The 27,981-nt window shown below is 42.6% G+C and overlaps 1 protein-coding gene across 1 annotated transcript in view; it reads right to left on the reverse strand.

Moving 5' to 3' along the window:
- The window catches only part of ME3 (malic enzyme 3), a 118,236-nt gene that overhangs the window by 12,110 nt on the left and 78,145 nt on the right, over window positions 1-27,981 (reverse strand). The window contains exons 4-7 of the mRNA XM_063148817.1: window positions 23,509-23,584; window positions 19,704-19,865; window positions 16,701-16,804; window positions 5,358-5,467 (exon numbers count right to left, since the gene is read on the reverse strand). Of these exons, the coding sequence (XP_063004887.1) occupies window positions 5,358-5,467; window positions 16,701-16,804; window positions 19,704-19,865; window positions 23,509-23,584 (452 nt within the window). The remainder of the gene's footprint in view (window positions 1-5,357; window positions 5,468-16,700; window positions 16,805-19,703; window positions 19,866-23,508; window positions 23,585-27,981) is intronic.

The following is a 27,981-nucleotide window of genomic DNA, read 5'->3' on the forward strand; positions in this document are numbered from 1 at the left end:
AGGAGCTGCCTGGCAAGACATTGCCTGCTTTGTTCCACAGTACGGTCCCGTCCCGCACTCCCTTCCTATTGTGCTTCCCCCTCCTTAGCTTCCTGTGATAATTACCCATGCATTTGCCACGCCAGCTGAAACAACAAAGTAAGATACTGTACCATTTTAATCTGCTGAAATTAGTTACTGCTGAGCCAAGAACTCTCACTTTGCCTGCTTCTCACAGCACATGGAAACGTGCCTGTGAAACAGGCCTCCTTTGCACATGATTGATTTCCAGCTTGCCCAAGTGTTTGAAGCTGCTCAGATTTGTGACACTGGAGTCAGCCTGTTCCCAGCCTCAGCTGAGATCTGGAGCACTGTTGCTTCAGGCCAGGCACTGCTTCCTGAAGTGTCTTGGGAAGGTTATGGAAAGGTTATCTGCTAGGATAATGAGAAAAGGTGGCTGGTGGGTCAAGAGATATTTTGAGGATCATCAGCAGTCACACATCCTACAGCCAAGGGGAATCGTTGCTGTAATGACATGGAAAAGACTCAGAGGTGTTCTGTGAAAGGGGGGACCCTGAGCATTGCCCGCAGGCTACTTCAGATTACAGGCTCTCTGCTTTTGTGCACTGTTCTCTTTGCCCTGCCTGTATGTGTGGAAAACTTTTGAATGACATGATCCAGCACAATTAATTAAATAACACATTAAAGATTTATTCATTTTTTCTGGAATTCTGTCTAAACTTGCAGAACTACTTCTGCTGTTCAGTACTGAGCAAACACCTCAAGAGGCAGCTAAGTTGGTCAGGTATGATTTGCCTTGGGAGAGCCATACTGTTCTCATTCACCTTCATGTTCCTAGGTGTGCTTCCAGAAGACTTGCTTTGTCATCCCCAGACACTGTGGTTAGGCTAGCTGGGCTAAAATTCCTTGGATCTTTCTTTTTGCCTTTCCTGGAGATAGGTGTGACATTTGTCTTTCAGGAATTAGAATCTCCTCAATTACCATAACCTTTCAAAGAGTGACTTTGTAATGCTCTTGGCCACATATCTAAGATGAATTCTTAGATGCATCTCATCAGGTCTCACGGACTTTGTCTCTTGAACAATCCCTGCTAAATAGGCAGAAGTCCATGGAGATGCTGTAATTTTGCATGCCTGAAGTTCTCATCATGGAAATAGAACTCTGGATGTTTTCCTTGATCTGCATGAGGCCTTTGACATAATCTCCCAAAACATCCTTGTAGCCAAACTGGAGAGGTACAGACTGAAAAAGTGGGTGAAAAAGTGGTTGGGCTGGTAGGCTCAAATGTTTGTGGTCTGGTACAAAGAGGCCAATGCTATTTAAGTTCTCATAACAATCTGGATTATAAAACAGAGTGCACGTCCATAAAGTTCATGGATGATTACAAGCTGGGGATAGTGAATGACACAGTGGTGGTATGACAGTCATTCAGGGATCTCAGCAGGCTGGAGAAATGGGCTCAGGGATACCTCGTGAGGGTCAGCAAAGGCAAATGCTAAGTCCTAAAGCTTTGCAGAAGAAAACTTTGGGATCATGATGGACAGCAAGTGGAAGATGAGCCAGCAATAAGCCCTTGTGACACAGAAGGCCAACAGGCTGCTAGACTGTGTCAACAGTAGGTCAAAAAAAGTGATAATTTTTTCTATTTCAGTACTTTTGAGGTCATCCCTAGACAAGCACATCCCATTTGGGGCTTTCAGCACAATGACAAACTGGAGCAAGTCCAGAGGAGGGACACAAATATGACCAGGGTTTACAAAAAGGACTGAGGAGCTTGGGTTTGAAAGGGCTGGAGAAGACTAAGAGGATATCTAATTTCTGTTTACAAGCACTGGTTGGAGTGTTTGTAAAGCGGCCAGATTCTTCTCAGAGCTGTACAAAAAAACGATGAGGGGCAATGAACACAAATTGCATGTTACAAAATTCCAATTAGATATTAGGGAAAAGACACACAGGAAAGATGAGAAAACTTTGGAACAGGTAGTGAAAAGAGATTGGGAAACCTGTATATACTGCGAAGTATTTGGCTGGACAAGGCTCTGAGGAACCTGAAATAATATAAAACTTGGATCTAAGTTTAAAATCACCCTTTATTTGAGTGAGGACTAGCTGATGTCCAGAGGACCCTTCCAAACTAATGCCTTCAATGGCTTTATGTAATTTCTTGTATGAAGCAGGAATCCAGAGATGCCTGCTTCAAGGATTCACCAGACTTGACAACTTTGTGAGACTTTTAAGTTGTCTACTTTCTGTTTAACACTGTGAACAACTAAGTGGAGCAAAGTTAGAGGAGGAAGAGAAAGAGCAGGAGCTAAAGCCTTCTCATGTACCTCTAATCTTCTGTGCTTCAGAGCCTGCCCTTGTATTTTACTGGGAAAAAGGAAGAAGTGACAATCAATTTTCTCCCTCGGAGCTGTAATTGAAGCTGTTGCCCCTTGCATGAACCCAGACAGAGCTGGGAAAGGACTGATGTCATCACCCCCTTAGCGGAAGGAGAAGCACTCCCTCAATAGGAGCTCCCACACACGGGCACTGTGAGCCAGCTCCTGCCTAGACCCCAGGCTGATGGTTTTCAGAATAAGCAATCACCTCGTCCCAGTTGGTGGTACTTGGCAGGCATCCCACCCAGCATCAGCAGGCTGGCTCCAACTGGAAGGGTCTGAGTCACCTTCATTCTCTGGGGTTAGGATGGATTTGGAAATACAGTAATTTGTAGGACAAAAAAAAAAAGTTAAAAAATAGTAGGTATTAATATTTTAAACTGTTTTTCATTTTGTGTAGGCCCTGGGGCAGCAACAGGGAGGCCTAAAGGATCTTAAGGGAAGCAATTTATACCTTTTTTCCTCATCTCACCTGGGTGTGTATGTGTAGGCACACTGCATCCAGAGTCCCACAAACCAATGGTCAATGAGTTTAATACTATAGCTCAGGCCTCATCTACCTTGCACTGCTTGTGCCTAAGATGTGTTTTTAATTCAACATACTTAAAACATTGCCAGCTCAGAAGTTGGAATAATTCAGGTTTCAGAAGGTCTGTTCCTGTCTTGCTTGAGTAAAATTAATCAGGCCTGCATTAAGAAGGTCTTTGTATAATTCTCATTAATCATTTAAACACCACTTACATTGAAGTCTAACACTTTTTTAAGTAGGTGAGTTATGAAAGATCATCACATTAGAAAAGAGAGAGTCTAAGGTAAACCCAAAGAACAGGAGAGTGTAAGTGAGAAAATGCCACTTCCTACCTTTTCCATACCATCTGAGGACACAGAGGGATATATTAGAGTGGGTAAATCAGACTACTCATCCCAGATTCAACTCTTTTATCCCTGACATGATTCCAAGACAGAGTTAACTGAGTAGATCCACGTTACTTCAGCATTCCAAAGGTCCTCAAAACAGATTTCTGACTACAACCCTAGCTTGGATTTCCCTTTTCTTTCTGACAGCTCCATAAAAAAGCCTAAACAGGTGCTTGCTTACTTCGACTCATTGCTTGTTGTGCAAAAGTTCAGCAGGATTTCTTTATTATCTACTACTGAGAAACCAGTGCCAGCAAAATGCTTTATTTGAGAATATAACCATGTTTTATTACAAAGAGGTAAAATCCTACTCTTTCAAAACGCAGGAGTTCAAAGAATTTTTGGGGGACTTGACATCTCCTATGCACTGTGACATGCATCTAACTGGGCAGAATCAGATAAGGTCCATTTTATGACAATACTGTTTTACAGCATCCCCCTGGATTTGGTTTGCTGCTCTGGGGCAGTCATTACCAGGAATTGTCTGAGGTATTCAGCTATGACCTACGGCCAAAAGAAAACAATAAAAAATAGTCTGCTGCTTCCCACTCAGAATATGCAGTTTAGCTTTAATATTCTCTTTTTCTTCTGTTATTGAAGAAACCTTTCAAACTCACCAAGAAACCTTTGCCATTCACTCCAGTTCTGCCAAGAAAACCTACATCCAGGACCCTGATGTGGGATTTGCCACAGCACCTGGTCTCTTTTTGACTGCTGAGTCCCCTTCCACTTTCAGAGAGAGCAACTAATCCAAAAGAAATCTGTACAACATTGGCTTCTTATTATGGCCTTCACCTGCCCATCTTCATAAAAGTCTGAGTGCTCGGTTCCCCCTTTCAATACTTCAATTCAAAAATGTGCCTCCTGGGTTTTCTCTTCCTGTGCTTCTTTCTTCACTGGAAGAGAGAGGGGGTGGCAAGAACACCTGATGAGTCTCCTTGTACAGGAGTATCCCTGTGCCATTCCCTGAAATGCCTTTAGCTTGTGTGCTTCTAAACCCTCTTCATGAAAATGTCTTTGAGGAGGTCCATGCATCCCACTACAACAACCACATTTCCCCAAACCAGGATCTTACTCCTTGTGTCAGATAGGAAGAAGCTGCTATACACATTGCCAAATATTGTTAGATAAGCAGCAGATGCAGAAACAGCACTGGAAAGTTTGCTCACAAAAGAACCAGCATTGTGTGAAAAATAACACTGATGTTTCTTTCAGTCTCTTTCAAGTACAAGTGAGGATGAGCCCAACTGACTGCAAATAATTAAATCAAACATTGGAAATTTCTGCATGTTTCAAGCAGGACTAGACAAAAGAAAAGATGAAGGGACTCAGAGGAGAACTGGTTGTTTGTAGACACTTGGGAAGATCTTGTCCCTGTCAAATGGGCAAACAGCCCTTCCGAAGGTTTAAAGCAAAGTCAGCATCAGACTGGGATGCAGAGTGCATCCCTGTGGGCACTGAGCAATCCTGCTGACTGCTGAGCCTCTCGGGGCCTGGAGACCTGTTTGCTATAACCCCAGCTTTGCTGCTGTCACTTCTCTGTGACACTGGAAGAGTTATGTTAAGCACGCTAGGGGAGAACAGATCTGTTCTCAGATTACTGCAGAGTTAGCATCCACAGAGAGGAAAGAAGCTGTTTACCTTTATTTTTGTGCATGTAGTAAAGAGTTTAACAATAGAGGGAAAATGCCAGGATCAGCTAATCACCACCTGGCTCATGAAAACGGAAAGCCTTGCATAACTGTTGAAACGTCATCATTGTTTTAGCTAAATTATAGAAAATTAATGGAACTCTCTAAGTTACCTGCATAATCTAAAGCATATGATCCATTTTCTCCCTTGAATATTTCTTCAATGAACAGCTAAACTCCTAAAAAACAATGGAGACTCACTTCTCAACTCAGATGGCTGAGCTTTTGTTTATATTTTAAATGCTTCTGTATAAACTCTAAAATTTGTCAGACATCTGACTACTGTATAATAAACAGTCTTGTGATATTAACCACCGCCTCTCATGACAAGGTGAAGGTTAAATTTGATTTTCCTAGCAGTACTCACCCTGAATATCATCATTGAATGTACAGTATCTGTTGCGGTATTTATTGAGGAGACGAAAAGCATTAGCATTGGCAAAATCTTCAAACTGGATCAGACAATTCATGCCATACCTGCAAGTTAAAGGGCAATTTAAAATGGATAAATATATTTATACAACATAGGACAAGATACACACCTGTAACCAAGGCAATGTAGCTAGACACTGTAGTGCAGAAATAAAAGTATCACAACAGAAATGCAGCACAGCAACAGCAAACAGGATCACACCCATCCCAAGGTCCACACACTGAGAAATGTGGAGTCATCAGGACACCAGGATTAAATTGCATTCATAATTCAAGGGGCTTCTTAATATGTGTACTTATATACCTATATGTACATACATCTTTGGACTTTTGGTATGAGAAATTTTCAGTGGTGAATTTGCAGAGGAGCTTCTCAAAGCAAAAGATAACAGCTGCCACACTGCATCACAGCAAATCTGACTGCAAAGGGACAACAGTTAAAGGGACACCACCAGGGGCCCACTTCAACTGAAGGTGGCCAAGAAATGAGAAAAAAATCTGCTTGGAGGATCCCATGGAGTGAGTGTTTCACGGTGGGACTGAGTGGTTCAAGGTGTGATTTCACAGCCACACTTCTGTGCGTTAGAAATGTTTTTCTCCACTGAGTTGTTTAGCAGGAAACCAGCAGGCAATGACAGCTAGTGACCTGTAGAGTGAAAAGGCAGGAAATAATTGCAAACTTTCCATAATTGTCCAGTAATTTCAAGAAGTGTGCAGTTTATAAACTGGGTAATATTCAGACTGGTCCACATGTATACACATTCAGCAAGTTTGTATGACTCTTAAGCTGCATAAAAGCTTTGCAAATAAAATCTAAAAGGGCCATAATTACTTGTTTCTCATACATCAATGTGATAGGGCCGTGAGAGAAACTCAGGGAATGAGTAATGCAACTATTAGTAACCTCTGGGCTGCAGGCAGGTGAAGGAGCTCTAAATAGCTGCACTTTGTTAGACATAGCATCACCTTACATATCTTCTATTCAGATTTTCCTCCTTTGCCACTGAAATCTGAGGTAGAACACCCCCGCTTTAGTGTAGAAACGGATACTGGATAAAACATTCTCCATTTGAGAACTGAGGCTTCTGTCATGAAAAAGCCTTTTCATGGCACTCACAGTGTGGGCGGTCAGACTCTCCTAGAAAGGCCTTGAATTTATTATTATTATTATTTTCCATTTCAATGATATCTGTCAGTAAGGAGACAAGGATAAGCACATGCATTATGCTCCTTTATTTTTCCATCCTGAGAATCTCTCATTTGATAAACCCCTGGTCTCACAAAGGGACAAGTGTTGGCTCTAACACTTGCTTCCCGTTCTCTGTGTTTGCTTTTAGAAAAGGACCACAATGGGGACAGAGCTTTTAGTAGGGCCTGTAGCAACAGTTGGTAACAATTTAAAACTAAAAGAGGGTGAATTCAAACTTCAAACTAGATGTAAGGAAAATATTTTTTATAGCGAGAGTGTTTAAAGACTGACACAGTCAGTGAGAGAGGTGGTGGATGCCCCATCCCTGGTAACATTCAGGGTAAGGGTTAGATGGGGCTCTGAGCAACCTGGTCTGGTTGAAGATCAGCTTACTAATGGATGTTCCTCTTATTCATCATTTGGATGTGTAAGGAAAATACGGCTAAGAGGGAGGTGACACAGCATCCAGAACATCTGCCAAAATCTCACAGCAAATAATTGGCAAATTTTTATGCAACTTCAGTTGCTATAGAAACTATTTATCTAACACCAGTCTTATTTATTGGTATCACAAGGAAGTAACATTACTGACTTGCTTAACAAAAGCAGTGACCTCAGCCAGCATTAATGTACATGTGACCAGCTCTGTGAGCTCCTTCCTCACTTCCCATTTGTGGTCTGCAGCAGGGGACAGTGCACAAGTTACTTCTATTTTCATCTTTGATCTCTTTTTATTAAGCAGAGCACAAAAGAAGAATGGTAGCCCATGAACACTTCATTTCTCTTTCTGCCCCTCAGTATGACAGGACAGTGCTATAGAGCATGCTCCTCTCACTATTTTTTGAAGATGGTTTCTTTTTCACTGCCACACATTTACTGAGCTTTTTGAAGTATGAACTCCATTTTTGAGCTTATGTGGGCCTTTGAATAATGTGAAAACTAAAGTTTTCATTCATAAAGAACACAAATTGGTCATGGTAAGACCCAATGACTGGATGCTTTAAATGAAAGAACCAAGTATTTAGGATTCACAGCTAAAGATGGGAATCTCAGATCATGATCTTTGTCCTCAAGGGCTACTCACCTTACTGAAGTTTTGAGAGAAATTTAAAGAACTTGTGCTACCCAAAGTCACTGAAATTAGAAATCTGCCAGTTGATCTTGCTGCCCTTTTCTAGTGGTACTTTGGCAGCTGCGTGCTGTGCTCCATCCAAGGGTGACCAGAGCAGCTTAAGGATGAACTTAACAAGGAGTTTGAACAAACCAGCTGCTGGGGCCACGTGCAGTAAGATCTTTGTGAGCATCAACATTATGAGTCAGTTCTACTATCCCCTACAGCCAGCATCTCAATATTTGTGTAATTCTTTTCATCCCAAAGGAATTAAGAGCTTTCTACAAAGAATGTTTGGGTTGCACCCAAAAGTAAAATGTAGCCAACTTGGGACTGGAGCACAGAAGTCCTTTAATATGCAACAATGCTAAGAAAAGGTCCAGCTCAGGTAAGAAGGTGGAGAATACTTGGTACAGCAAAGGAAAAGGGTGTCCCGAGAGCTGCTACATGGATTGCAATCCAGCCAATAAAATGCAGTGCAGAATGGGATTTCTTTTACTGCCTTTACATAACTAAAAGGTGGTGTGTAATGCCCAGCTGTGTATTGCCCAGCTGGACAAGTCTGACTGCCCTCTCAGACCATGGAGAGAAAGGGCATATCCAGAGCAACTTCTTTCAACTAGTCTGAGTGAAAAATGGAAGTAGATAACATCTCTGGAGAGGCCTCTTTCTTCAGAGTGTCTATGAAGGCAGACTAAGATGAACAACCTAAATTTAGATATATAACTTTAGACATCTAAATTAGGAGAAGTAATCTAATATTATCTAATATTATCTAATTATCACAGTTGGGAAGATCTCATTGGGAGCATCTTAAATATATATGTCATGCAGCTTAGGTCACTGGCTTATCACCCTTTCACTGCAATACTATGCTGCCCTTCAATGTTTGCAATTTCTTTGTTGATGTCTGCAGAAACCAAGTGGTCCCCTGTCAGCAAGCACAGAAGTACTTGATGAAGTGAATTACACCGGCCAGTTTCCCCCCATCATAGTGTTTTAAAACGAAAACTGATTTTGCAAAATTGTGTTTAATTGGAAACACTGTATTTCCCGCTAAGAAATCAAAATTAATGAATTCCTTCAGAGGAGTAATTTTTAGTGAGGATTTTGTTGAACCTTCTGTTCTGTTTAATATGAGACATCTGATATGAATGCAGTCCCAGTTAGTACTCACATATTTGCTGTCTGCAGGTGCAGGATGCCTTTTAATAGAAAAAGTGTTCATAAAGTGAGTATTTGAACAAGGATTTCTGAAGATCCCTTCCAAGACATCTAAATATTCTTAAATTTGAAGCAAGAATTGCTGCTGGCCCTGCAGAGAGATATTCAAAACTGCTGTGATAGGAAGAGACTCTTGAGGTCAGCCTGCTTGGCTTGTTGTCAGTTCTCATAGATTCTTCCACTGGTCCATGTGACTCATCTCCTAACTTTCAGCTGAGAGCCCTGAAGGAGATTTGGAAGCAGATCAGCAGGTCACATCAGGACTGAATGTTTTCCAGTCCAGGAAAGGCACAGCCAGCTAAGGTTGGCTCTCTCCAGCAATCCCATCCTGACTGTCAATGATTCATCTTCTCTAGAGCATTCTATGATCTTCTTGGCATGGGACATGAGTAGTTAAACAGCCAGGATCTGACTGCCTTTATCTAAAAGGAAAGCTTAAATGTACACTATCTGGATTTCAGACCGACAAGGTACATAGAAACCGAGCAAGTGCCATGGCCAGTGTGGTTTCTCCCATTTCTCAGTTCTTTATCTCCCTTTCAAAAAAGGGAAAGTTGCATTTTTGAATGGTTTTGGGCTCAAAGTGTTGCCATTCCTCTTGAGCACACTGCAGTTTGCATGTTGTGGGATCTCTGCAGTTCTATGTCTCCTTGTGGAACTGGAGCTTTCCCCTCAGCATGAGTCATTCTTACATCTGTAGGCTGTCAAGAAGGATCCTTGGACAGAGGTGTTTTTGAAAAAATTCAGACATGCTGAAACTTGTAACTGGTTGCACTGCAGGAGGCATTATTTAATACTGTCACCATGTCTCCTGTTGGCTGCCAGACCACCATCTGGGGGATTCTGTTCTTTGCCACCTCTGGATTTAATTTACCCATTTTATAGAATTGGAAACAAAAAGATACACTTTGTCCATTCTTGCTCTTCCAAAAATATTCACCAGTCTTTCAGGCAAAGATTATATTGCTGTCTTATTAGTTTGCTTATTTCATGGTTTTGTGCCACAAATAATTATGACCCAAATTCTGGCTCTCATATCTTGCAAAAATCTTCCTGTGAAAATAGCCTCGCTGGGAAATGCTTTATAGAATGATCCCATACACTCATTTTAGTCCAATCTTCAGCCTTTGCCTAGCAAATCTTGTACAAACAGTACTTCCAATAAAACAGTACACTATTGATTAAAATAATAGTACAAACTGTCACCCTAATGAAGGATGACTCTAGATGATGTTAAATACATATAATAAGCCTTTTGTAAAAATTATCACCTGAAAATATGTATTAAGAATTGATCCCTTTTCCTGGGAAACCCACAAACATAGGATTCATGCTTTGTTTATGGCTGTATTGTTGCTCTGGTACTGTTACTCTTCACCTAGATCTACACAGAACCCCACGGCTGTGCCAAAAGAAAAGATGCTCTCAGCAAAGTCTGTATCCCCTGCAGAGAATGGTACACATTTCCCTTGGATGACCACCTGAACAGGTGGAGGAACAAAAATGTGGAACAAAAGACCATGAATCCCAGAAAAGCAGCAATGATTACATTGCTTTTAGATTCATTATTCAAGAGACTTCTCAGTTGCCTAAACAATCTCAATATGCAATTTTCTCTTTCATCCTCTTTTGTATGTACCTCTTTGAGTTCATTCAGACTCATTATAAGCCATGAGGTCAGAGAGGAAAAAATTAATGAGGCAGCAGTTACCATTTGAGAAGCATCTGACCAAAACTGCCCAAGTCAGAACTTCAAGGGTGGCCTGAGGACCTGTGCAGTGCCTTTGCTGACCAGTATCAAAAGGGTTTTTTTTTTTGACAATGAAGAGGGAATATAATACATTCTTACATGCATGCAAAAAAAAAAAAAAAAAAAAAAAAGTATTTGCAAAAAGATCCTGTTCCTTCATGGAAAGAATTGTAAGAAAGAAGTTCCAGTCCTTGTCTGAATTTAAAATTTTACAGCACTGTTTTCAGCCATTCATGATGCAAGGAATCCGCTTTGAGGAGCTGCAACTCCTTTCCTTAGTCTTAGATAAAACCAGGCAGAGAAGAAACAAATTGTCCTTGTCCTTGTCATCTTCCTATTGCTGCTTGAAACACCAGCAACCAAATTCTGATTTCCAAGAAAAATGTAGTTATCTGTAAAGAAGCCCATCATCAGAAAAATATCATGCTTGGCAAGTGCTCAGCATTTAAAATTGGAAAAACAAAGTCCACTCAAGCAAGTCAAACAAGACTAGAACCTGAGTCTCTCTGCGGTCCTGAAGCCAATCTTAGCATTCAATTGTTACTATGATACTTGTCAGGCTTCTCATCAGCCCAGCAGTACTCTGCCACACAATTCCTGGCCACAGGCCACAGTTTGGTCAGGCACCTCCTCAGAGCCAGCTGGGAGCAGCCCTGTAGAGAAGGACCTGGGGATATTGCTGGATGGAGAACTGAATGTTCTCCCATATTCAGAAAGCCAACTGTGTCCTGGGCTGCAGCCAAAGCAATGTGGGCAGCAGGGCAAGGGAGGGGATTCTGTCCCTCCTGAGACCCCACCTGGATCCAGCATCCAGCTCTGGGGACTCCAACACAAGAAGAATGTGGACCTGTTGGAGTGGGTCCAGAGGAGGCTGTGAAGATTATCAAAGGACTGGAGCATCTCTCCTACTGAAGACAGGCTGAGAGAGCTGGGGTTGTTCAGCCTGGAAGAGAGGAGGCTCCAGGGATACCTTGGAGCCAATACAAACTTAGGAACTCTGGGTCCTGGGTTAAGAAATCCCATGCCAGGGAGCTGCATCACAAACCCAATGTGACCCACTGCCTGCCTCACCATCATCTTAGGCTACAGATCATTTCTAACTTTGGGCAGGAGTCTCACTGGGCTTCTGCCAACATAAACATAGGCACCATGCTCTGAGGCACAGAGCCCGCTGTGGATTCAGGGGGTGCTGTGTCAATTAAAGCACCCCTTGAAGCACAAACATATCAGGAAAACCCAGAATTGTACATTTTGGAAACTGGGGGATGTGCTGAAGGATTGCTGTTCTTAGTCATATGCCAGGGCATCTGCTATGAGCTACTGTTAGAAACAGCATAAGGGGCAAAATGAAATTAAGATAGATTACCAAGTTCCTGGGGAAAAGAGAATCTTGAAAGTTCACAGTCAACTTTCATAGTATTCTGTTTAAGGAAAAACCTCCAAACAACTATCTTGCGCATCCAATCTCGTGACATTGAAGCACTAAGACCAGCACTAATGGCTGCTTTGAGCATTCTACTGCTTTTATGCAAAATGACACCATTCTGCTTGCAGTTGGCAAGAGGAAGCACTGCAGCTGGAGCTACAAGGCTTCTCAGGAGCAGGCCAAAAGCAGGAGATGCAACCATATTAGTGCTGCCCCTCAGATGTAGCCTTGAGCTACCCTCTAGCACACAGCAAGGAGCAGAGAGAACCTCACCCTGTACCTTCTGCACAAACAGAGCTTCTCCAGCTGCATCTTACTGAAACTGCTATGGTTCATCTGGCGTACGTGGAAAAGCCCAGATAAAAGCCCAGAGCAGAGGGCTTTGTGACATCTGTAACTAGGTTACCCAAAGGCTTTGAATTCATGGTAACAAAAGCCACAGCGATCCCTAGCAGCACATCTGGAGCTCAGTCATTCTTCAGTAGCAGAAAATCAAGCTAATGAAACCTAAATATTGTTCCTTGACTTAAAATATCATCCAACGTCTTAAAGCAGATTACAGATGCCAGCTGATGATCTTATCTCACATCAAGCCAGGACAGTGCACAGCTGGGGTGGCTCTTCCCATCTTTGTCCCTCATGAATGCTGTCAGAGTCCATCTGGCCATGGTAACTGGGACAGATGGGCAAGGAGAATATCCACCTTGTATTCCGTGAGGGATGGATCTGGTCTACATGATGCCCAGGCACCAGTGATGGTGTGCAGGCCTCCTAACAGACACACAGATGCTAGGGAGTGACTTTGAGTGTTAGCAGTACATGTGAAGGCTTTTTTGAAGCCCATCACTGCCTAGATACTGGTGCCTAGAAAATAAAGTCTAATCTTTCAGGATCAATTAGCCACGTTAACCAGAGCATGTGAAGAAATAAAATGGGGGTGTACCTGTACTGGTGATTTTGTTTTTGGAAAGTGCTGGCGAATTTGTGATCCATGATCCTCAAGAACTGCTGAAACAGAAGTGGGTTCTGATTGTTGAAGAGCACGTAAGACCCGACTTGGTGTGTTTGTGGGTAAAAGTACTGGGAAGGCATTAGGCAAAGAGAAATCAGGTATGCAACATTCACAAGGGAAAAGAAACCCAGCAGAGGTATCTTTCTTTTCCCGTCTGAGAAACTGAACACTTGATCTCCTGATGCCTCCTATGCTCTGCCTTATGACACAGAAAGCTTGTTCCCCTGGTCACTCTGTTAATAAGCACTGATGGGAAAGAAAAGGGGAGTGAAGTTATGACAGGTTAATGAGGCTTCTGTGACACGGTTTGCTGGCGTGGGGAACTGCATCTCGTAGAGTCTCAGGCTGCACATTCCACATCTGCCAGCCAGTGACTGAGGCTAGAGCTCTAAATGGAGGCTGGAGTTCTGGGACAGGTCTGGCCCCTTGGAGCATGATGAAAGCTACACAAGCATAATTTGATCAGATATACAAGCCCCAGAAGCTCTGTGGTTTATTCCGATTATAATCCTTGGAGACTTTAGGTGAATACTTATTTCAGCCTAGAGAGATGTACCAGGTTAAGAGCGAGACTGACTTTTTGCCACAGTAACTGAGCAGATGGAAAACTGAAGCACAGTGCATTTTTCCATGTGAAGCATATTGCTGCTCACTGTGAGAAAACAGCAATTTGTCAGGCTGCTTCATTCAGACACAGGTAGGCTCAATGGGCCAAATTTTGCATGTAGTTGCTTCCCAAGAGGTGCAAAAGGCATAGCTTAGAGCTGTTGTTAAAGAGCTGAGTCATTTTACATGTTTCACATGTTTTAGGTGAAAGAGTAATGAATGGTGGTTTAGGCAGCAGGAAAACACAAACATTTATCCAGCTGTTCCAGAAAAAGCTTTTCTTCCTAAAATTGCCCAGGGTGCCCACACTTTATTTCAAAATATTGGAACTGCTAATTCTGAAGCCTCTGGCACATGCCTTGTTTCACTACTAGGTGGGTACTATGAGACCAGGAGTCCTTTCTATGACTCTGTGGGTCTCCAGCAGCAGAAATTTGACATCTGGTTGATATTATTATTCCATTACAAGATTAAATCTTCACTCGCTTGGCTTTTTTGTGGGCTCCAACACATTCCACTTCAGTGACAAATGTCCCTTGAGCCAGCAGTGCTTTGACAGGGTGGGAGGTACCCCTGCAGAGGGACTGACAAATGGTTTCCATGAGAAGTTTAAGTACCCTCAGGGAGCAGACAGAATTTCTGCATGAATATCAAGATGAAAAGGAAACCCCCAAATTGCAAGGGATTTGTGGCAAAAAACCAAAAGGTTCCTCCCCAAGCAACTGAAATTGCATGTGACATTACAGACTTGTATAAGACATTGCAGCAGCTCAGACTCACAGGTTGCCTCAAAAGTGGAAGCAGGCTACAATAAAGCAGCATGTTCTTGACCTTCTGAACAATTTCTACTTCCTTTTGTAACAGAAGCAAGAGCTCCTACTGGGTTCAATCCACTCATTCCAGTGGAAATTTGAGACCAAATGAACCTGCTTCATATGAGTTTGCCAAACCCAGGCTAATAGCAGGATTATTCACTAGCCCAGAGTGCATAAGGATCACACCCCAACAATGCTTTAAAGTATGCTGGTGGTCAGGATGATAATATAGGGTAATGGCTCCTTTCACTTTAGGATCTCCAAATACTTTACAGATGTGAATGGAGAAGTGCAAAGCAGAATTTCCCAGCCCCACTTTGCTGAGAACTTTCAGGGGCATTACTGTGTTCAAGGAATTCATCCTGGTTAAGGGAAATAGAAAAGCAGGGACAGGGGCCCCAGGAACTTGATTACCAATACTTGGATGAAAGCATTAGACATGACTTCACAGCCTCCCAAGATAAGAGTTCATTGTTTCATGGTCTTCTCCCTTCAATGTGGAGATTAGCTCATGTAAACTAAACACAGGAAAATAACAGCCAATCCTTCCTTTCCAACAGCAAGCACAGAAAAGGCAAATTGTCTTTAGTGGGTGCAATGAGCTTTGCATTTAACACCACAAGCATAAATCTCAGAGCAAAATTTATGATGGCTGAGACCATAATCTGCTTTCTCATTCTATTGTTCCTATCCTATCATCAACACCAACACTGCAATACCCCCATGGTCTTCTGGCCAGAAAAAAAGCAGGATAGAGTTTCCCTGAAGGATTAATTAGTGACTAAAATGAAAATAAACAAAACCCCCACAAATCAACCCTGATGACTCTTAAATTGTTTCTACTTGTCTCTTGTGATTTCCTAGTTGTGTTTTACCAGCTTTCTAGCCTCTAAGAATTTTGTCCCACTAGATAATACACAAAGCACCTAACATAATACTACAATGTAATCAAATGACATTTATCAAATGTCTTTTGTCCTATCAAATAATTTACCTTCTTTATCAAATATAAAGAAGGTTCAGCTGTGACTGGATAGTCCTCTGCATTTCTGTCCCTATTTCCTCCACCACAGCCAGCAGGGCAGTCCCACCATGTGCAAATCCATCCTTGTCAGTGGATGGGCAGATGCTGTGTCAGACACTGCTCATGGTGCCTCCTGCCTCCAGGGAGACAGGGAACTGTGAGGTGGTGACACATGTACCACCTGCTCCCTCCCCTCTGTGCAGGAGCACACACACATACAGCTGCCTGGACACAGAGGGAGGGTCAAACATAGCTCCTTCTCTGGGAAGAGAAGACAGGCAGCAGCTTGGCAATCAGGCAGAGGCTGCAGCCCTCTACTGCTCCTTATCAGTATCATCTGTGGTTTTAGGAAAGGCAAAAAAAGTTTTCCAAATATGAGTCTTTTTCCCTTAACAACTGAGCTCACATTCCTTCTTATGATAATCTCTTTGGATAGTCATGGAGAGTTTAATACATTTTCTTTTATTTTTCAGAGAGAGGTGCACAGGGCTGAGGTGTAGTTCTGCTTTTCCCATATTAAACTTCCTGGTACATCAGAGACCCTCTATCCCAGTTAGTGAGTATGAAGGGAAGTATGCAGCTGGTCTGTCCCACACTTTACAGGACAGTGCTTATAATCCTGGCCTTCTCATTCCACAGACTTAAATGCCAGCAGGAAAATTCCTATTTTTGACAAAGCCATAGGGAGGCAGTCTGCATACTCCACTAAGTGTGAAGGAACATGCCATTTCCATTTAGATGATTTCCTTCACAATGGCAAGAGCTAGAAATTTCCTCTCTAAAGTGTAAACAAACCAAAGTTTAGGTTCTGACTATGCTGAATGAGGCTCATAAATACATGACAGAGGCCAGATCCAGCCCACAGGACATATGTTTGACACCTCCGGCCTATGTGGATAGGAAATGCTTATAAATAGTCAGTCCCAGTTCTCTGGAGACAAATATTTTTGACACAGAGTGTTCAAGCACAAAGAGTCATTTGCAGACCACCCAGGAGACTTGCATTGAAATGACCTTCCTTTGCTTGGATGATCAATTATACTGATGTTTATTTCAGGAGTTGCAACATTTGTTCTGAAATGGAAGCAGCCCGGAGGAGCCATGTATATAACCCCACTTACTTGTTGGTAACTGCCTGCATAAACTCATCCATCAGCTCGTCGTACTGCTTCCCACGAACCCTCTTGTGTTTCAGTCCAATATACAGTGGATCATTCAGGAGAGCCTAGGACACAAAGCAATTCTGTTGACATCTCTTCTGCAGACGGACAGAGATTTATGTCCCAGCCTACCAAAAATTTTTGTCTGATGAAGTCATATTACTTTTACTTACTATGCCAGCTCACACGTCTCCTCCCAAGCAGGAAGTGTTTCTGTAGGAAGCTGTGGCCTATCTTTTAGCATAAATAAAGTCAGAGGGATGCAACAGCTCTTGACTGCCATAGGAAATGGAGCTCTGCATCCCCAGAACATCTCTACCAAAGGCTCTCTGCCAAAGTGCCTACTCTCAGTGAATAAAACTGACCCTGTGTGGGGGTGTTCACTGTGCATTCAGTTCTTAATTTTTCATTGAGGGCAGGACAGCTGTTGACCACTAACAGTGCTTTGTGCAATGAAGACCATCTGATGTAACTTGAAATGATTTGCCATTTAGGCCTTCTGGGTGACAGCACAGACCACAATCACATGGAAGAATGTTCCCAAGCCCTGCACCTGCCTAGCACTCACCTCAATTATCTGGCAGGTATAAAGTCAAGGTATTTTCATACAACAGATTAATTTAGATTTTGGTTCTCAATAGGAACATAAATTCACGCCATTCCTCCAAGGTGTTAAGTCAACATCCACAACTCACCTAAAAAGGATTGGGTCAGCACGGAAATTACAGGACAAACACCGGCAGGAGGCAGGTAGGCCAACACTTCTGAGAGTCACTGCAAAGGAACTCCCCTTCCAATTTCAGGAACCAAACTATCCACATGAGGGGAGGATGACCCATCTCACATTTATTGTCCTGCAGCCATATAGTCCTAAATACTGGCAGGTATGCTATCAGATCTGTTTTTACAGCCACAGCTGTTTTCCCTTCGAAGGAAAGATGAAAGAGGTTTCCCTGTGAGTTTGATACATTAGGGCTCTGCAGGGCCACAAACAGAAAGGAGACCCATTTGCATAACTTCCCTGATTGCTCCTACAGCACTGTGTGCTCTGGGCCCTGTTCACAGAGCACAAAATTCTGCCACAGACAAGGTGAGAAATGCCAGGCTCTGAAAAGAGACTGATTTGCTGAAAGTGTACACAAAGTATTATGTGTACACAAAGATTGTCAGGAGGATAAGTTGGCAACTGATGCTAAAAATATAACACAATGGCTGTATTTACTGAGTTCTACCTGAGGTTCATGTATTAGCAACAGTCACACTTGGGTCACCAGAGTTGATGGGCAGAAATGAACAGGATGAATGCATATGAGAGGTATCTTATTAATGCACTGATAAACAAGTTTACTTGTGGGGCAGGATGCTCCTAGGATGTGCTTAGAGTTCAGTTAATCTGGGTTTATGTGCAAGAGAATGCCATTAAATAAATAAGCAAACAAATTACTTATATGGTGAGGAAATACATTGTTCATATTGCTGGAAAACAGCAGCTTCTATATGTTAACCCCAGATGTGGAAATTGCCATCACAGAGAAGTTCCTAAAGACATAAATTACATCTAATCTTGGGTGGAGGAAAAAGGGTCCAAGACTGATTCTCTAAATCCCTTCTTCTGATGCCATCTGACCCTTGCAGAGGCCTAAAAATCACTGGTGCCAGTTGGGATTTTAGTGCCCACTGTCAGCTGAGACAGAAGCAAGATGGACATGCCCGTCAGATGCTTTTCATGGGAAGAGCACTTTTACCCAGGTCCCTCTGGGAGAAGCTTCAGCTGGGAAGCTCAAAGCACTGGTGGTGTGCAGATCAGCACGGAGGACAAGGAAGAGATGAAGGATCCAAAATAAAGTACAATGCTCTATTGACTGGAGACTGCAGTAAGTGAGAGACTGAGACACAATTCCTGCTTTAGCCTCAGTGGGTCCAAACTCAGAGTTCTCCCTTTTCAGGAAAGACCATGAATCAGGCTGAGATGAGCACACCCTGTATTCCACAAGTCCATTACAGGCTGCTATGCTAAAGGGGTAACATAATCCTGGGGCCAGAGACCAAAGAGGTAATTGAGATTCTCAAATGTCAGTTATGGGCACTGATTTTGCATTCTTTCATTCTTTTCAAGGGTCCAATGTGAGAAGCTTGGGGCAGGACTGAAAGAGGTGTAGAAAATCTAGCTGTCCAGTGCGCATCAGCATGTCTGAAAATGTCAGCATTAATTCGTCTTTATACACAAACTCAAAGCTCTTATACCCCAGATTTTTCATGTCCCTCAAGAAATGTGTGTTTGGTTTGGGGTCATGTGAAGCACAAGTAAATTTTACAAAAATGGACAAGCCAAGGCATCATAAATCGCTATAGGATATTAACTTTAAAAAGACATCCTCACAGATGTCCATTCTGGCATTGCTGAAATGTTTCACTTTGGCCTTTCTGAGCCAGAGTCATAAGGCAAGAATCTGCAAACAGATGGAGTCCTCTTGCTTGGTTATCGTGTGCAGTAACATGTGTAATCTAACAAAACAGTGACATTAATCATTCCCAAACCACTCACCAGGGATTCTCCATTTCTGGAATATAGTCATCTCTACACAGACATGAATATCTGCCTGTTCCCTCACAATTACCAGAGGAACAATCATTCTGGGACCTCCTGTACGAAGCCTGTCAACTCACCTTGCCATGCTGAAAGGTGGAGCTGAGCTTTCAGCTCCAGCTGGTAACTCTGAGATTGAGTCTTTTCACCAGGGGACCATGAGTCTATTTAGTGCTTATTTCAGTTCCCCACAAGGAAAAAAGGTTCTCATGCATCAAACCAGAATTAAACCTTCCCATTTTTCTGCAGTGCTGGTCTAGCCATCCTCTCATTTTGGATGTCTCCAGTCTTGTCTCCACATTTAGGAAACTGGCACCAGTTAAGCACTAATCTTGATTCTTTATTCCCCATGTCAGATTAATGAAAAATTGTCTTACCTCGTTGTCTGTGCCAACGTCCAGCAGGACAGGGAGGCATTGTTGTGGGTTAACTCCACCACAAGCTGTGTACAAAGCGAGCTTTCCAACTGGGATGCCCATGCCATAACTTCCTAGGTCTCCTAAACCAAGAATCCTCTCTCCATCTGTCACCACAATAGCCTAGGAGGATCAAAAGACACTTGTTTGGGGTTACCAAGGCTCTAGAAGCAAAACCACTGTTTCCACACTGATGCCACTTTGCAGATGCACTGTGCAATGGATATTTGCTCCTTGTCCCTGACAGCATGTTAATTAGCTGTCAGCAACAGGAGGCTGCTCATTTTTCGGGGTAGAGAAAGTGTGGTTAACAGGAAGCAGCTCAGAGTGTGGGACAACAGCAGCTCTGCTGGAGAATACTTCAATTCACTGTAACAGAGCCCAAGCAGCATGGCTTTTTGTGCATCCCCAGCTGTACTACAAGAAGTATCACAAATGAGATCTGGCCTTGATTTTTTTCATCTTTGTTTCTGAAAGAATAAAGTGTGCTTAGGTACTGCATCTGTGGAAGAAACGTATTTCAGTGTCCTTTCTTATTCAACATAAACTATACACATATTAGAACTTTTTGCTATTTGTTTTTCCTTTTGAGTCAATGTGAAGTGTCAGCAATGAGAAAGTCTCTTTTTGGGTGGGCTCCATCTGGTTTTGGGTGTGTGCTCACTTCTTTACCACGCCCAGAGGATGCAGTTGGGATTGAAAGGCAGTAATGGGAATAGTGAAAGCAAAAAGCATATGCATTGCTACAGGTTTATCCTGAAATTAAATTGAGTTAATATTCCAACTATGCAGAGAATATTAAAACAAAATTAAGTTCTAATGAATCAAAATATTTCTCTGGAGCACTGATCCCCTTTCATCCAAATAAGTGTTCTCAGGCAAACCTAAAAACCTTTCAATAGCATTTAGATATCCATCAGAGAGAGAAAAATTCTTCAGCCTAGGATGTGCTGCAGCACTCTATAGTTACCATAGCTCCTGAAGGCAACACTGACAAATGAATCAGAACAGAAAATACAGCATGGGAGAAATGTATTGCTATTGGTAAGAGAGGAGGAACTGGATTCGCATTTGTTTGTGGCTCTTTGGATTTGAAAAACACCCCAAAAAAAGAGCACAGTTTCTGTGAGCACCTGATACACAAGGACGTTAAAGTAATGTTTTTATTTGCTCATGTTCATATGATCAGAACTCAATAAATAGGACATTAATCTCTTAATGAGCAGGGCAGATCCTTCTACCTGAAGGTAGGAGGCTACAGGTTTAACAGTTAGGAACCTGTTTTCTATTTTCATCTGTGATACAAATTTTCTTGATGACTCTAGTGAAGTCACTGAATAAAGGTTAGGTGTGCAGTTTATGACAGCCATCTAAATGGTTTCTAAACTCATTTGACATCTGATGGGGAGAGACAGAAACCTCCAGAGATCATCTCTTCTCTCCAGCAGCTGTTTGGGAACAGATGAATTTCTCTTTGAAAAGCTTAGCTCCCTCTTCACTGGCACTGCAGAAGTACTCACAATATGAGACTAGGCAGCTGATATTAACTAAGATGACTCTGGGACTCAGGCTGCACCCAGTTAACCAGTGCAGGTTTGCAGTGCCTTAGTAGCAGGCAGGTGGCCCAGCAGAGTGATCCAAAGTGCTACACTGATCTTCAAGCTGCCAAGTCAATGCAGAGAGGCAAGTGCTGCTGTTGGCATTCCCAGTTTTCTGCACTGATTGCACAAGGTCAGCCTTTACAGGGTGAACTGATACTCTACATTGAGTGAACCAGCAGAAAACACTCCATGGGAAGGATTTTGAGCAGCCCTGTACACCAGCAATCCTGGTGGGGATTCAAGATCCTGAGTGCACTTCAGGGCAGGCATCCCACAGAAAGAGGGAGGAATGAAGGGAGGCAAGGAAGGATGGAAGGCCAGTGCAGTAGCTTGCATGGCAGCACACTTGTCTTGGAATAAAATACATGTTTCTTCACAATCCTCACTTTGAGTGGCTTGAATTCATAGCTGCCATGATGACACCCATCCTGTATGATTGTTTGCATTCTTTTTGCTTTAGCTGGGCCATTGTGAAGAAAAGAGTACAAGATTAAGGAACCAGAGAGAAAATTGTCATGGGAAGGCACTCCTGAGGATGGCCAGCACTTCATCCAATATTTCTTCATGTCAGGATTCATTAGCCATCCTGGAAGAGACACAAAACCCCCACATTCCCATGTAAGTATGACCAGAAATGGTTTCTTCTCACTTGTTCTGCTTCTGGTACTATGGTTCTTTCAAGGCAGCCCAGCTTTGACAGGAGGGTTGAAGGTGGCTCATTAGAGCTTGGCTGAAGCTTTGCTAAGCTAAGCAGAGCAGCAGCACCCGTCCACACCTTCCAGGCAGAGGATTCAGGGTTTGGCCCAGATTTCCCATTTCTACGGTAAGCACTATTGCCATGAAGCCTTAATAAGCCAAATCCGATGAGCAAAATGTGGGCAGCATCTCCAGGTATTTCTGCACTGTCTTTAGTGGGTGGTGTTCAATAGTGGGGGGTGTTCAGCCTTTAAAAACAACCAACAAAACTGGGTCCCTCCAGAGACTTAGGCACAGTCCAGGTGCCTCCCTACTTATCTCAAAATCTTGAGTGTTCCAGTTCAGACATGAAGTCTGTGCACAAAGACGCAGGGAACCTGTGCTGCTGAAATGAGCTGCCTTTGTAGTCTGGCAAACCTGGAAAGTAGATAGTCTGAATCTCTTTCATGGACCATTGCCTCTCCTATGGTCTGTTTTGGGTGCCAGAGGGGCTGTTTCAGCAACAGCCTCTAATCTTCCTGTGCCAGTTTCCCCATCTGCAAAAACATTTCTATTAGCCATAATGAATTCTGCTCACAGTTCTGAGTTGGAAACAAATGGAAATACTGAGTTTGTTGGACAGAACAAGGACAAAATACCTAGCCTGCCTCTCTTCTCCATGGTTCCAAACACTAGTTTGTATGACTGTGATCACTTTTTCTGAAAATATGTTAAATTTCCATTTTTTTCCCCCTTAGAAATGGAAAATGCTTGCAAGATTTTCTCAGCTGCCAAACCTTTGTTCTGGGAAGAAGCAGATGATTGACAGGAAACCAAAACCCAGTCAACAGCCATGGAAATTCCCAGAAAGATGTACTTTCAGACTGATAGAATAAAGTGAGGTGACTGGCAAAACCTGTCTTAAGTGTTGACTTCATTTCATGCCAGGGACTTGCCCAGCCCCGAGCTCTAGTGAAAAACACTTCACAAGAACACTTTTTGGGTGGGGTGTCAGTAATATTTTCAGCTGCTGGATATCAAACATGATTTGCAGGGTTGCCAGAGTTCTTGATGCTGCATGACTCACTGGACTTGGGAAGGAGTCCTACAAGCATGTTAATTACAGAGATACTGTAAAGAGCTTTGGTACAAGTTAGCCACACAATTCTTCAATACACATATCTTACTTTTTCACTAGGGCCCCTATTCTGTACACTTTTATTAATATGCACATTTTTTTTTCACTGACCATGATCCTGCTACCTCTGAAAAAGTCGTTCTTGACTGCATACATACATGATAGAGTCTCTGAAGTCCCAGCTTGACTGGAAATTGAAACTGAAGTTCAGCCTGAAAATTGTCTGAGGAAGAAAAGCATTCTTTGCTTGTCCTTTTATACAGCCAGTTCTGTAAATGATGCCAAGCAGTTCCACTAAATTTTGCACCAAACTGCCTGTAATTTCCCAGTCCACAGAAGACATGCTACATACCTTAACATTTTCTTCAGGCCAAGAGTTTAGCATTGTTGCAATATGGCCTCTGTCATGGATGGTGATAAACAATCCCCTAAGAGAGGAAAAGAAAAGGAAAGAAAGAGAAGAAAAATAAGCCTTTAATAAAACTAGTAACTCCAAGATAAAAGAAAACAGGTGAGCTTGAAAATGGAGGGATGTAAGCTGCTGAGTACAAAACCAGGCAACTCACTGACACAAAAATGAGACCTCCAGAGACTGCTAATAGCAAGGAAAATTCTCATTTTCAAACCAAAAGGCTCAACATCCTTAATGGCAACTTCATTGAGCAGCCACCAGTGTTGAACATTTTACACCTGTGAAACATCTTTGCTTCAAGGAGCAAACTCTGCCTTAGTGCAGAAGAGTCTTCTAGTTAAAACAATTTTGATAAATGCAGTGGAGGCTGATGGTCTTACCATAAGCCTTGTTACTCATTCTTTCCTGAGGAGCTTATAGCTCCTGGCCATCCAGACAGTGAATGCATGAACCTTCTCACCCAGCTCCCAGGGTCAATGATGGGGATGGCTACTGCAGAGCTAGATGTTTTGGGTCATCTCTCTAGTCCACAGAACTCCAAACCAATTGGATCAATATCTGCCATGACATTTGCTTTGATCAAGCCAAACCTGCCCTTGTGACAGTGTTTCTTTTTTCCTCATTAATATCTGATCCCAGATTTTGACATGCACCAAGTGAAAATCATGAAAAATTATGAGAAGTGAAACAGAAAATCAAATGTTTGGGTGTAACTTCAGAGTGAATTGTTTATATAGAAAATAACATAGCTGATTGCAGTAAGGTTAATTACTTCTCAATGCAAAGGTCTTCAGGGTTTAAACAAAAATGTCTTCTTTTTAAATAAAATTAGGATCTGGAAGAGATTGTTTTTGAAACATGTTTTAGATTTGTGGCTTCTTTTTTTTTTTTTGCCTCTCTGCTGTTGTTATCAAAAAGAGTATCTATAGCAGGGATTCTTTCAATACCCAGGACAATATTATTTACATTGACTGATCTCTGCTCTGATACTCTGGGATTTTGCTGAAGTTCCTTTTAGGCTGTACTGACCTCAAAAGAAGCAACCTGTCCTCTATACCTATGTCAGGGAAAATTGCTTACATTGCTCACAGTGCCATCTAATCAGTGCAAATCAAAGGTTCTTACTTGAGGACTCCCCTTGGCAGAAGGATGCAGCCATTTTCCTTGCCTTGTTATCTGCTCACAAAAGCAGGAGTTGTGCCAGCAATTAGTAACAGTTGGAAAAATGGATTTTTGTTGCTTACATCTCTCAACTATTGCTCCGCCCCAGAAAGTTCAGATCCGGTCACGGTTTGAGCTTCTAATGTGAAACATTAGGGAGAAGAAGCTTGAAAACAACTTCCATTGTAAGGCCACATGAGTGATGGATAATCAAACGTAATTGGGCTACTCACTCTGGCAAGGGCTTATCTCACATGACTCTTCTAGGGGACAGATATCTTCCCACAGTCAGCTGTGGGATTCTTAATGAAAATGCCCTTTACTTCGAAAAGAAGAAAAATAAAAGTGCTGAGTTCAACACTGATCAAGTCACAATCACACAGACGGATCAGAAAGGCAAAAAGGAAAATAACATTTCATTTATTCAGTGTGATTCTTTAACACTGTGCCAATAACCAATGAACTAATCACATACACATGGCTTGCCTCAAAGGCAGTATTCACAGATGTCAATCTTCATAAAAAGGGAGTACTGTACTGCTGCCATCTATGTTTAGAAAGCAGTCATTAACTGGGAATTAAAAGTGCAAATTAGTAACATCCCTGTGTATATTTCAGGTTGTGATATGCTGCTAGGAAGAATGCTATTGTTTGAAGGTAACATTTTCCATACATAATGAAGACATCTATTAAGTGTTTAGCTGTGTGCCTCATACATTCGCATCTCTTCAGTACTGAAGGGAGTCCACCAGCTACTTAACCTTTGAAAAACATCTTGAGCTCACAGCAGAAGCTGAACCCAACTGTCTACCCACTGCAGGCCATGCAGCTCAATGGAACTGAGAGCTGTTTCACATGAAAGTGGAGAGGGCAGCTACGCAATGCCCCTTGATTCTGACTCTTGAATTGGGAGGGAAGTGGTCTGGTCTTCAATCCCTGCTCAGGATTTGCCAGCAGAGAGAGTTCAGCTCGGGTTTTCCATTTGATGACTACTTTCACTATGCTCCTTGGGAGTAGGACTCTCACAGCTGCCATCAGACTGCCTTGGCTTAGATAGCCTGGTTGGTGACTGAGAACTAAGCACGGAGAGACAGCCATCCAGAATTTGTGTTTCCTTCCTTAATATTATGTATTCGATGCTAATTGCTCCTTACTTTACTTCAGGCAAAATCACATGGTTTATTTTAGACTGACACCCTAATGGCACTACCAGCTTTGCAAGGGAAACCATCAGGAGGAGCAGAAATGAGGATCCATGGGGAAAAGTGGGGAAAGTGACCTCTCTCAGTGACACATCAGGAAGTGGGCATGTATCTAAGCAAGCCTCGTATTTTACTCATGCTGAATCTGAGAGCCAAGGGCCCAGGTTCAATAAAACACCTACATTTCCAATGCCTCTAGGCACCAGCTGAAGCAAGTCCCTGAATCTGGTTGAGGCTCTGTGGCCTCCCATTAGGTGTTCAAGCATTCAGAAGGGGATCCTGGTAGTAGTGAGTTGGAAATCCCTTTGCAGATGGAATATGCAATGACCAATTCTGACAGGCAGTTGAGCAAATTTATGCTATTTTTGAGACGCAAAGGGAAACAGACGCATCAGACTTCAGAGTCAGGGGTCACAGGTATGTGCTCATTTTGTATGACCCCCCAGGAGAGTTGTGCTCTCCCTCCTGACAGCACCTTACCCACAGAGATGAGCTGGCCAATTAGTTAAATAAACATGCTCCAAACTGGCAGAGGGTTTATCTGTCCAAAAATCCCTTCTGCAAGACAGGCAGAAGGAACAGACAAGCTCCACAAAACCAAACTCGGCAAAAGCTTTGCTGATGAGTGAACAAGGAGGAGTAGCAGCCAGGTTTGTCCCAAGGACACAGAAACACTTTACTATGAGGGTGGTGAGGCACTTGAACAGGTTGCCCAGAGAAACTGTGGACGCACCTTCCCTGGAGGTATTCAAGGCCAGGTTGGATAGCCTCAAGCACGTTGGGCTAGTGGAATGTGTCCCTGTCCATGGCAAGGGGGTGCTCTACATGATCTCTCATCATTTCCAACCCAAACCATTCTATGGTTCCATGATTATAGGAGAGGTAACAGGAGCAAAAGCTTATTTGTGCCTTTGAGAACAGCAAGGTAGAGCTCTGAATACTAAGAGGAACAGAATAGCCTATGTGGACCAGTAAGTAAGAAACATCCAAGGGGCAACAAAATGAATTAACTTAATTTTTCTGTGGAAAAGATGCAGCCTAAGCCTTCTAAAGGAGAAATGAAATCTCAGCAACCTTTAACATCTTTATTCTGCCTTTATCATCATGTCTGCTCCAACTCACTTGGGATTACAGTTGATAAATTGCTTCAGAGAAACAAGAAATGAAGCAGTTTTCCTTTAATCTCCTTGGCACTCAATAACAAGGATTCAATTAAAATGTAAAGCTAAAAATGTAATAATTTTGATCAAGTCACGTAACACGGGCATTCTGTGGGGCAGAGATACAATGTTTTTCCAGACCAGAAAACTCACCTGTGCCCAGGAACCTGCCATTCTACATGGGCTTAGTCATGCATGGGGACAAAATTACAAGAACTAGAGTTTAGTAAAAATTAACTACCTCAGCAATTTCAATCCAGAATGCAGATGCTGTACCATTACTTCTGGTTAAATAGTAACCTTCAGAGAGCTGTTAGCTCCGTGGGGGTAATTAAAAGCAGGGAGTGCTTCAGCCTGCATTCATTAGGGTTTCAGAGCTGCAGTCTCATATTCAGTCCATTAACATCACAGGTTTCACTACAGCTGCCTTTGGTTAAGGTGGAAGTCAGACTAGATTTTATTGTGCCACTGAGCACATCTGTAAGAGTCCAGGAAACTTCAAGGAGGGTTGCAGCTTCTTAATTTGTCACCGAGGCAGTATTTCTGTCTGGATGTCAGCAAGTCCAGTCAAACTGCCTGAACTGGACTGCAAGATCTAAAAAATTGCAGGTCACTGCAGAATCCATCAAAAGCCTTGAGTACATTCACCTACAAGGCCTTTTTTCATCCCTAAGCCAGGGCCATTATTTTTTCTTTTCTGATTTTATCCTGCCTGAGTTCATGACAGTACTCTGGGACTTACAAAGATACACAGTGTACCATGTGAACCATAAGAAGAATCCTGCTCTAAGCCCCAGTACTGGTTGGATCTTGGCCATTCTGAAGGCATTCCGGAAGTCCCACAATGGCAACAATCCCTTAACTACAAGGCACATTATAGAAAAATTCAG

The sequence above is a fragment of the Melospiza melodia genome, chromosome 2, assembly GCF_035770615.1.
Source record: "Melospiza melodia melodia isolate bMelMel2 chromosome 2, bMelMel2.pri, whole genome shotgun sequence".
NCBI lineage: Eukaryota > Metazoa > Chordata > Aves > Passeriformes > Passerellidae > Melospiza > Melospiza melodia.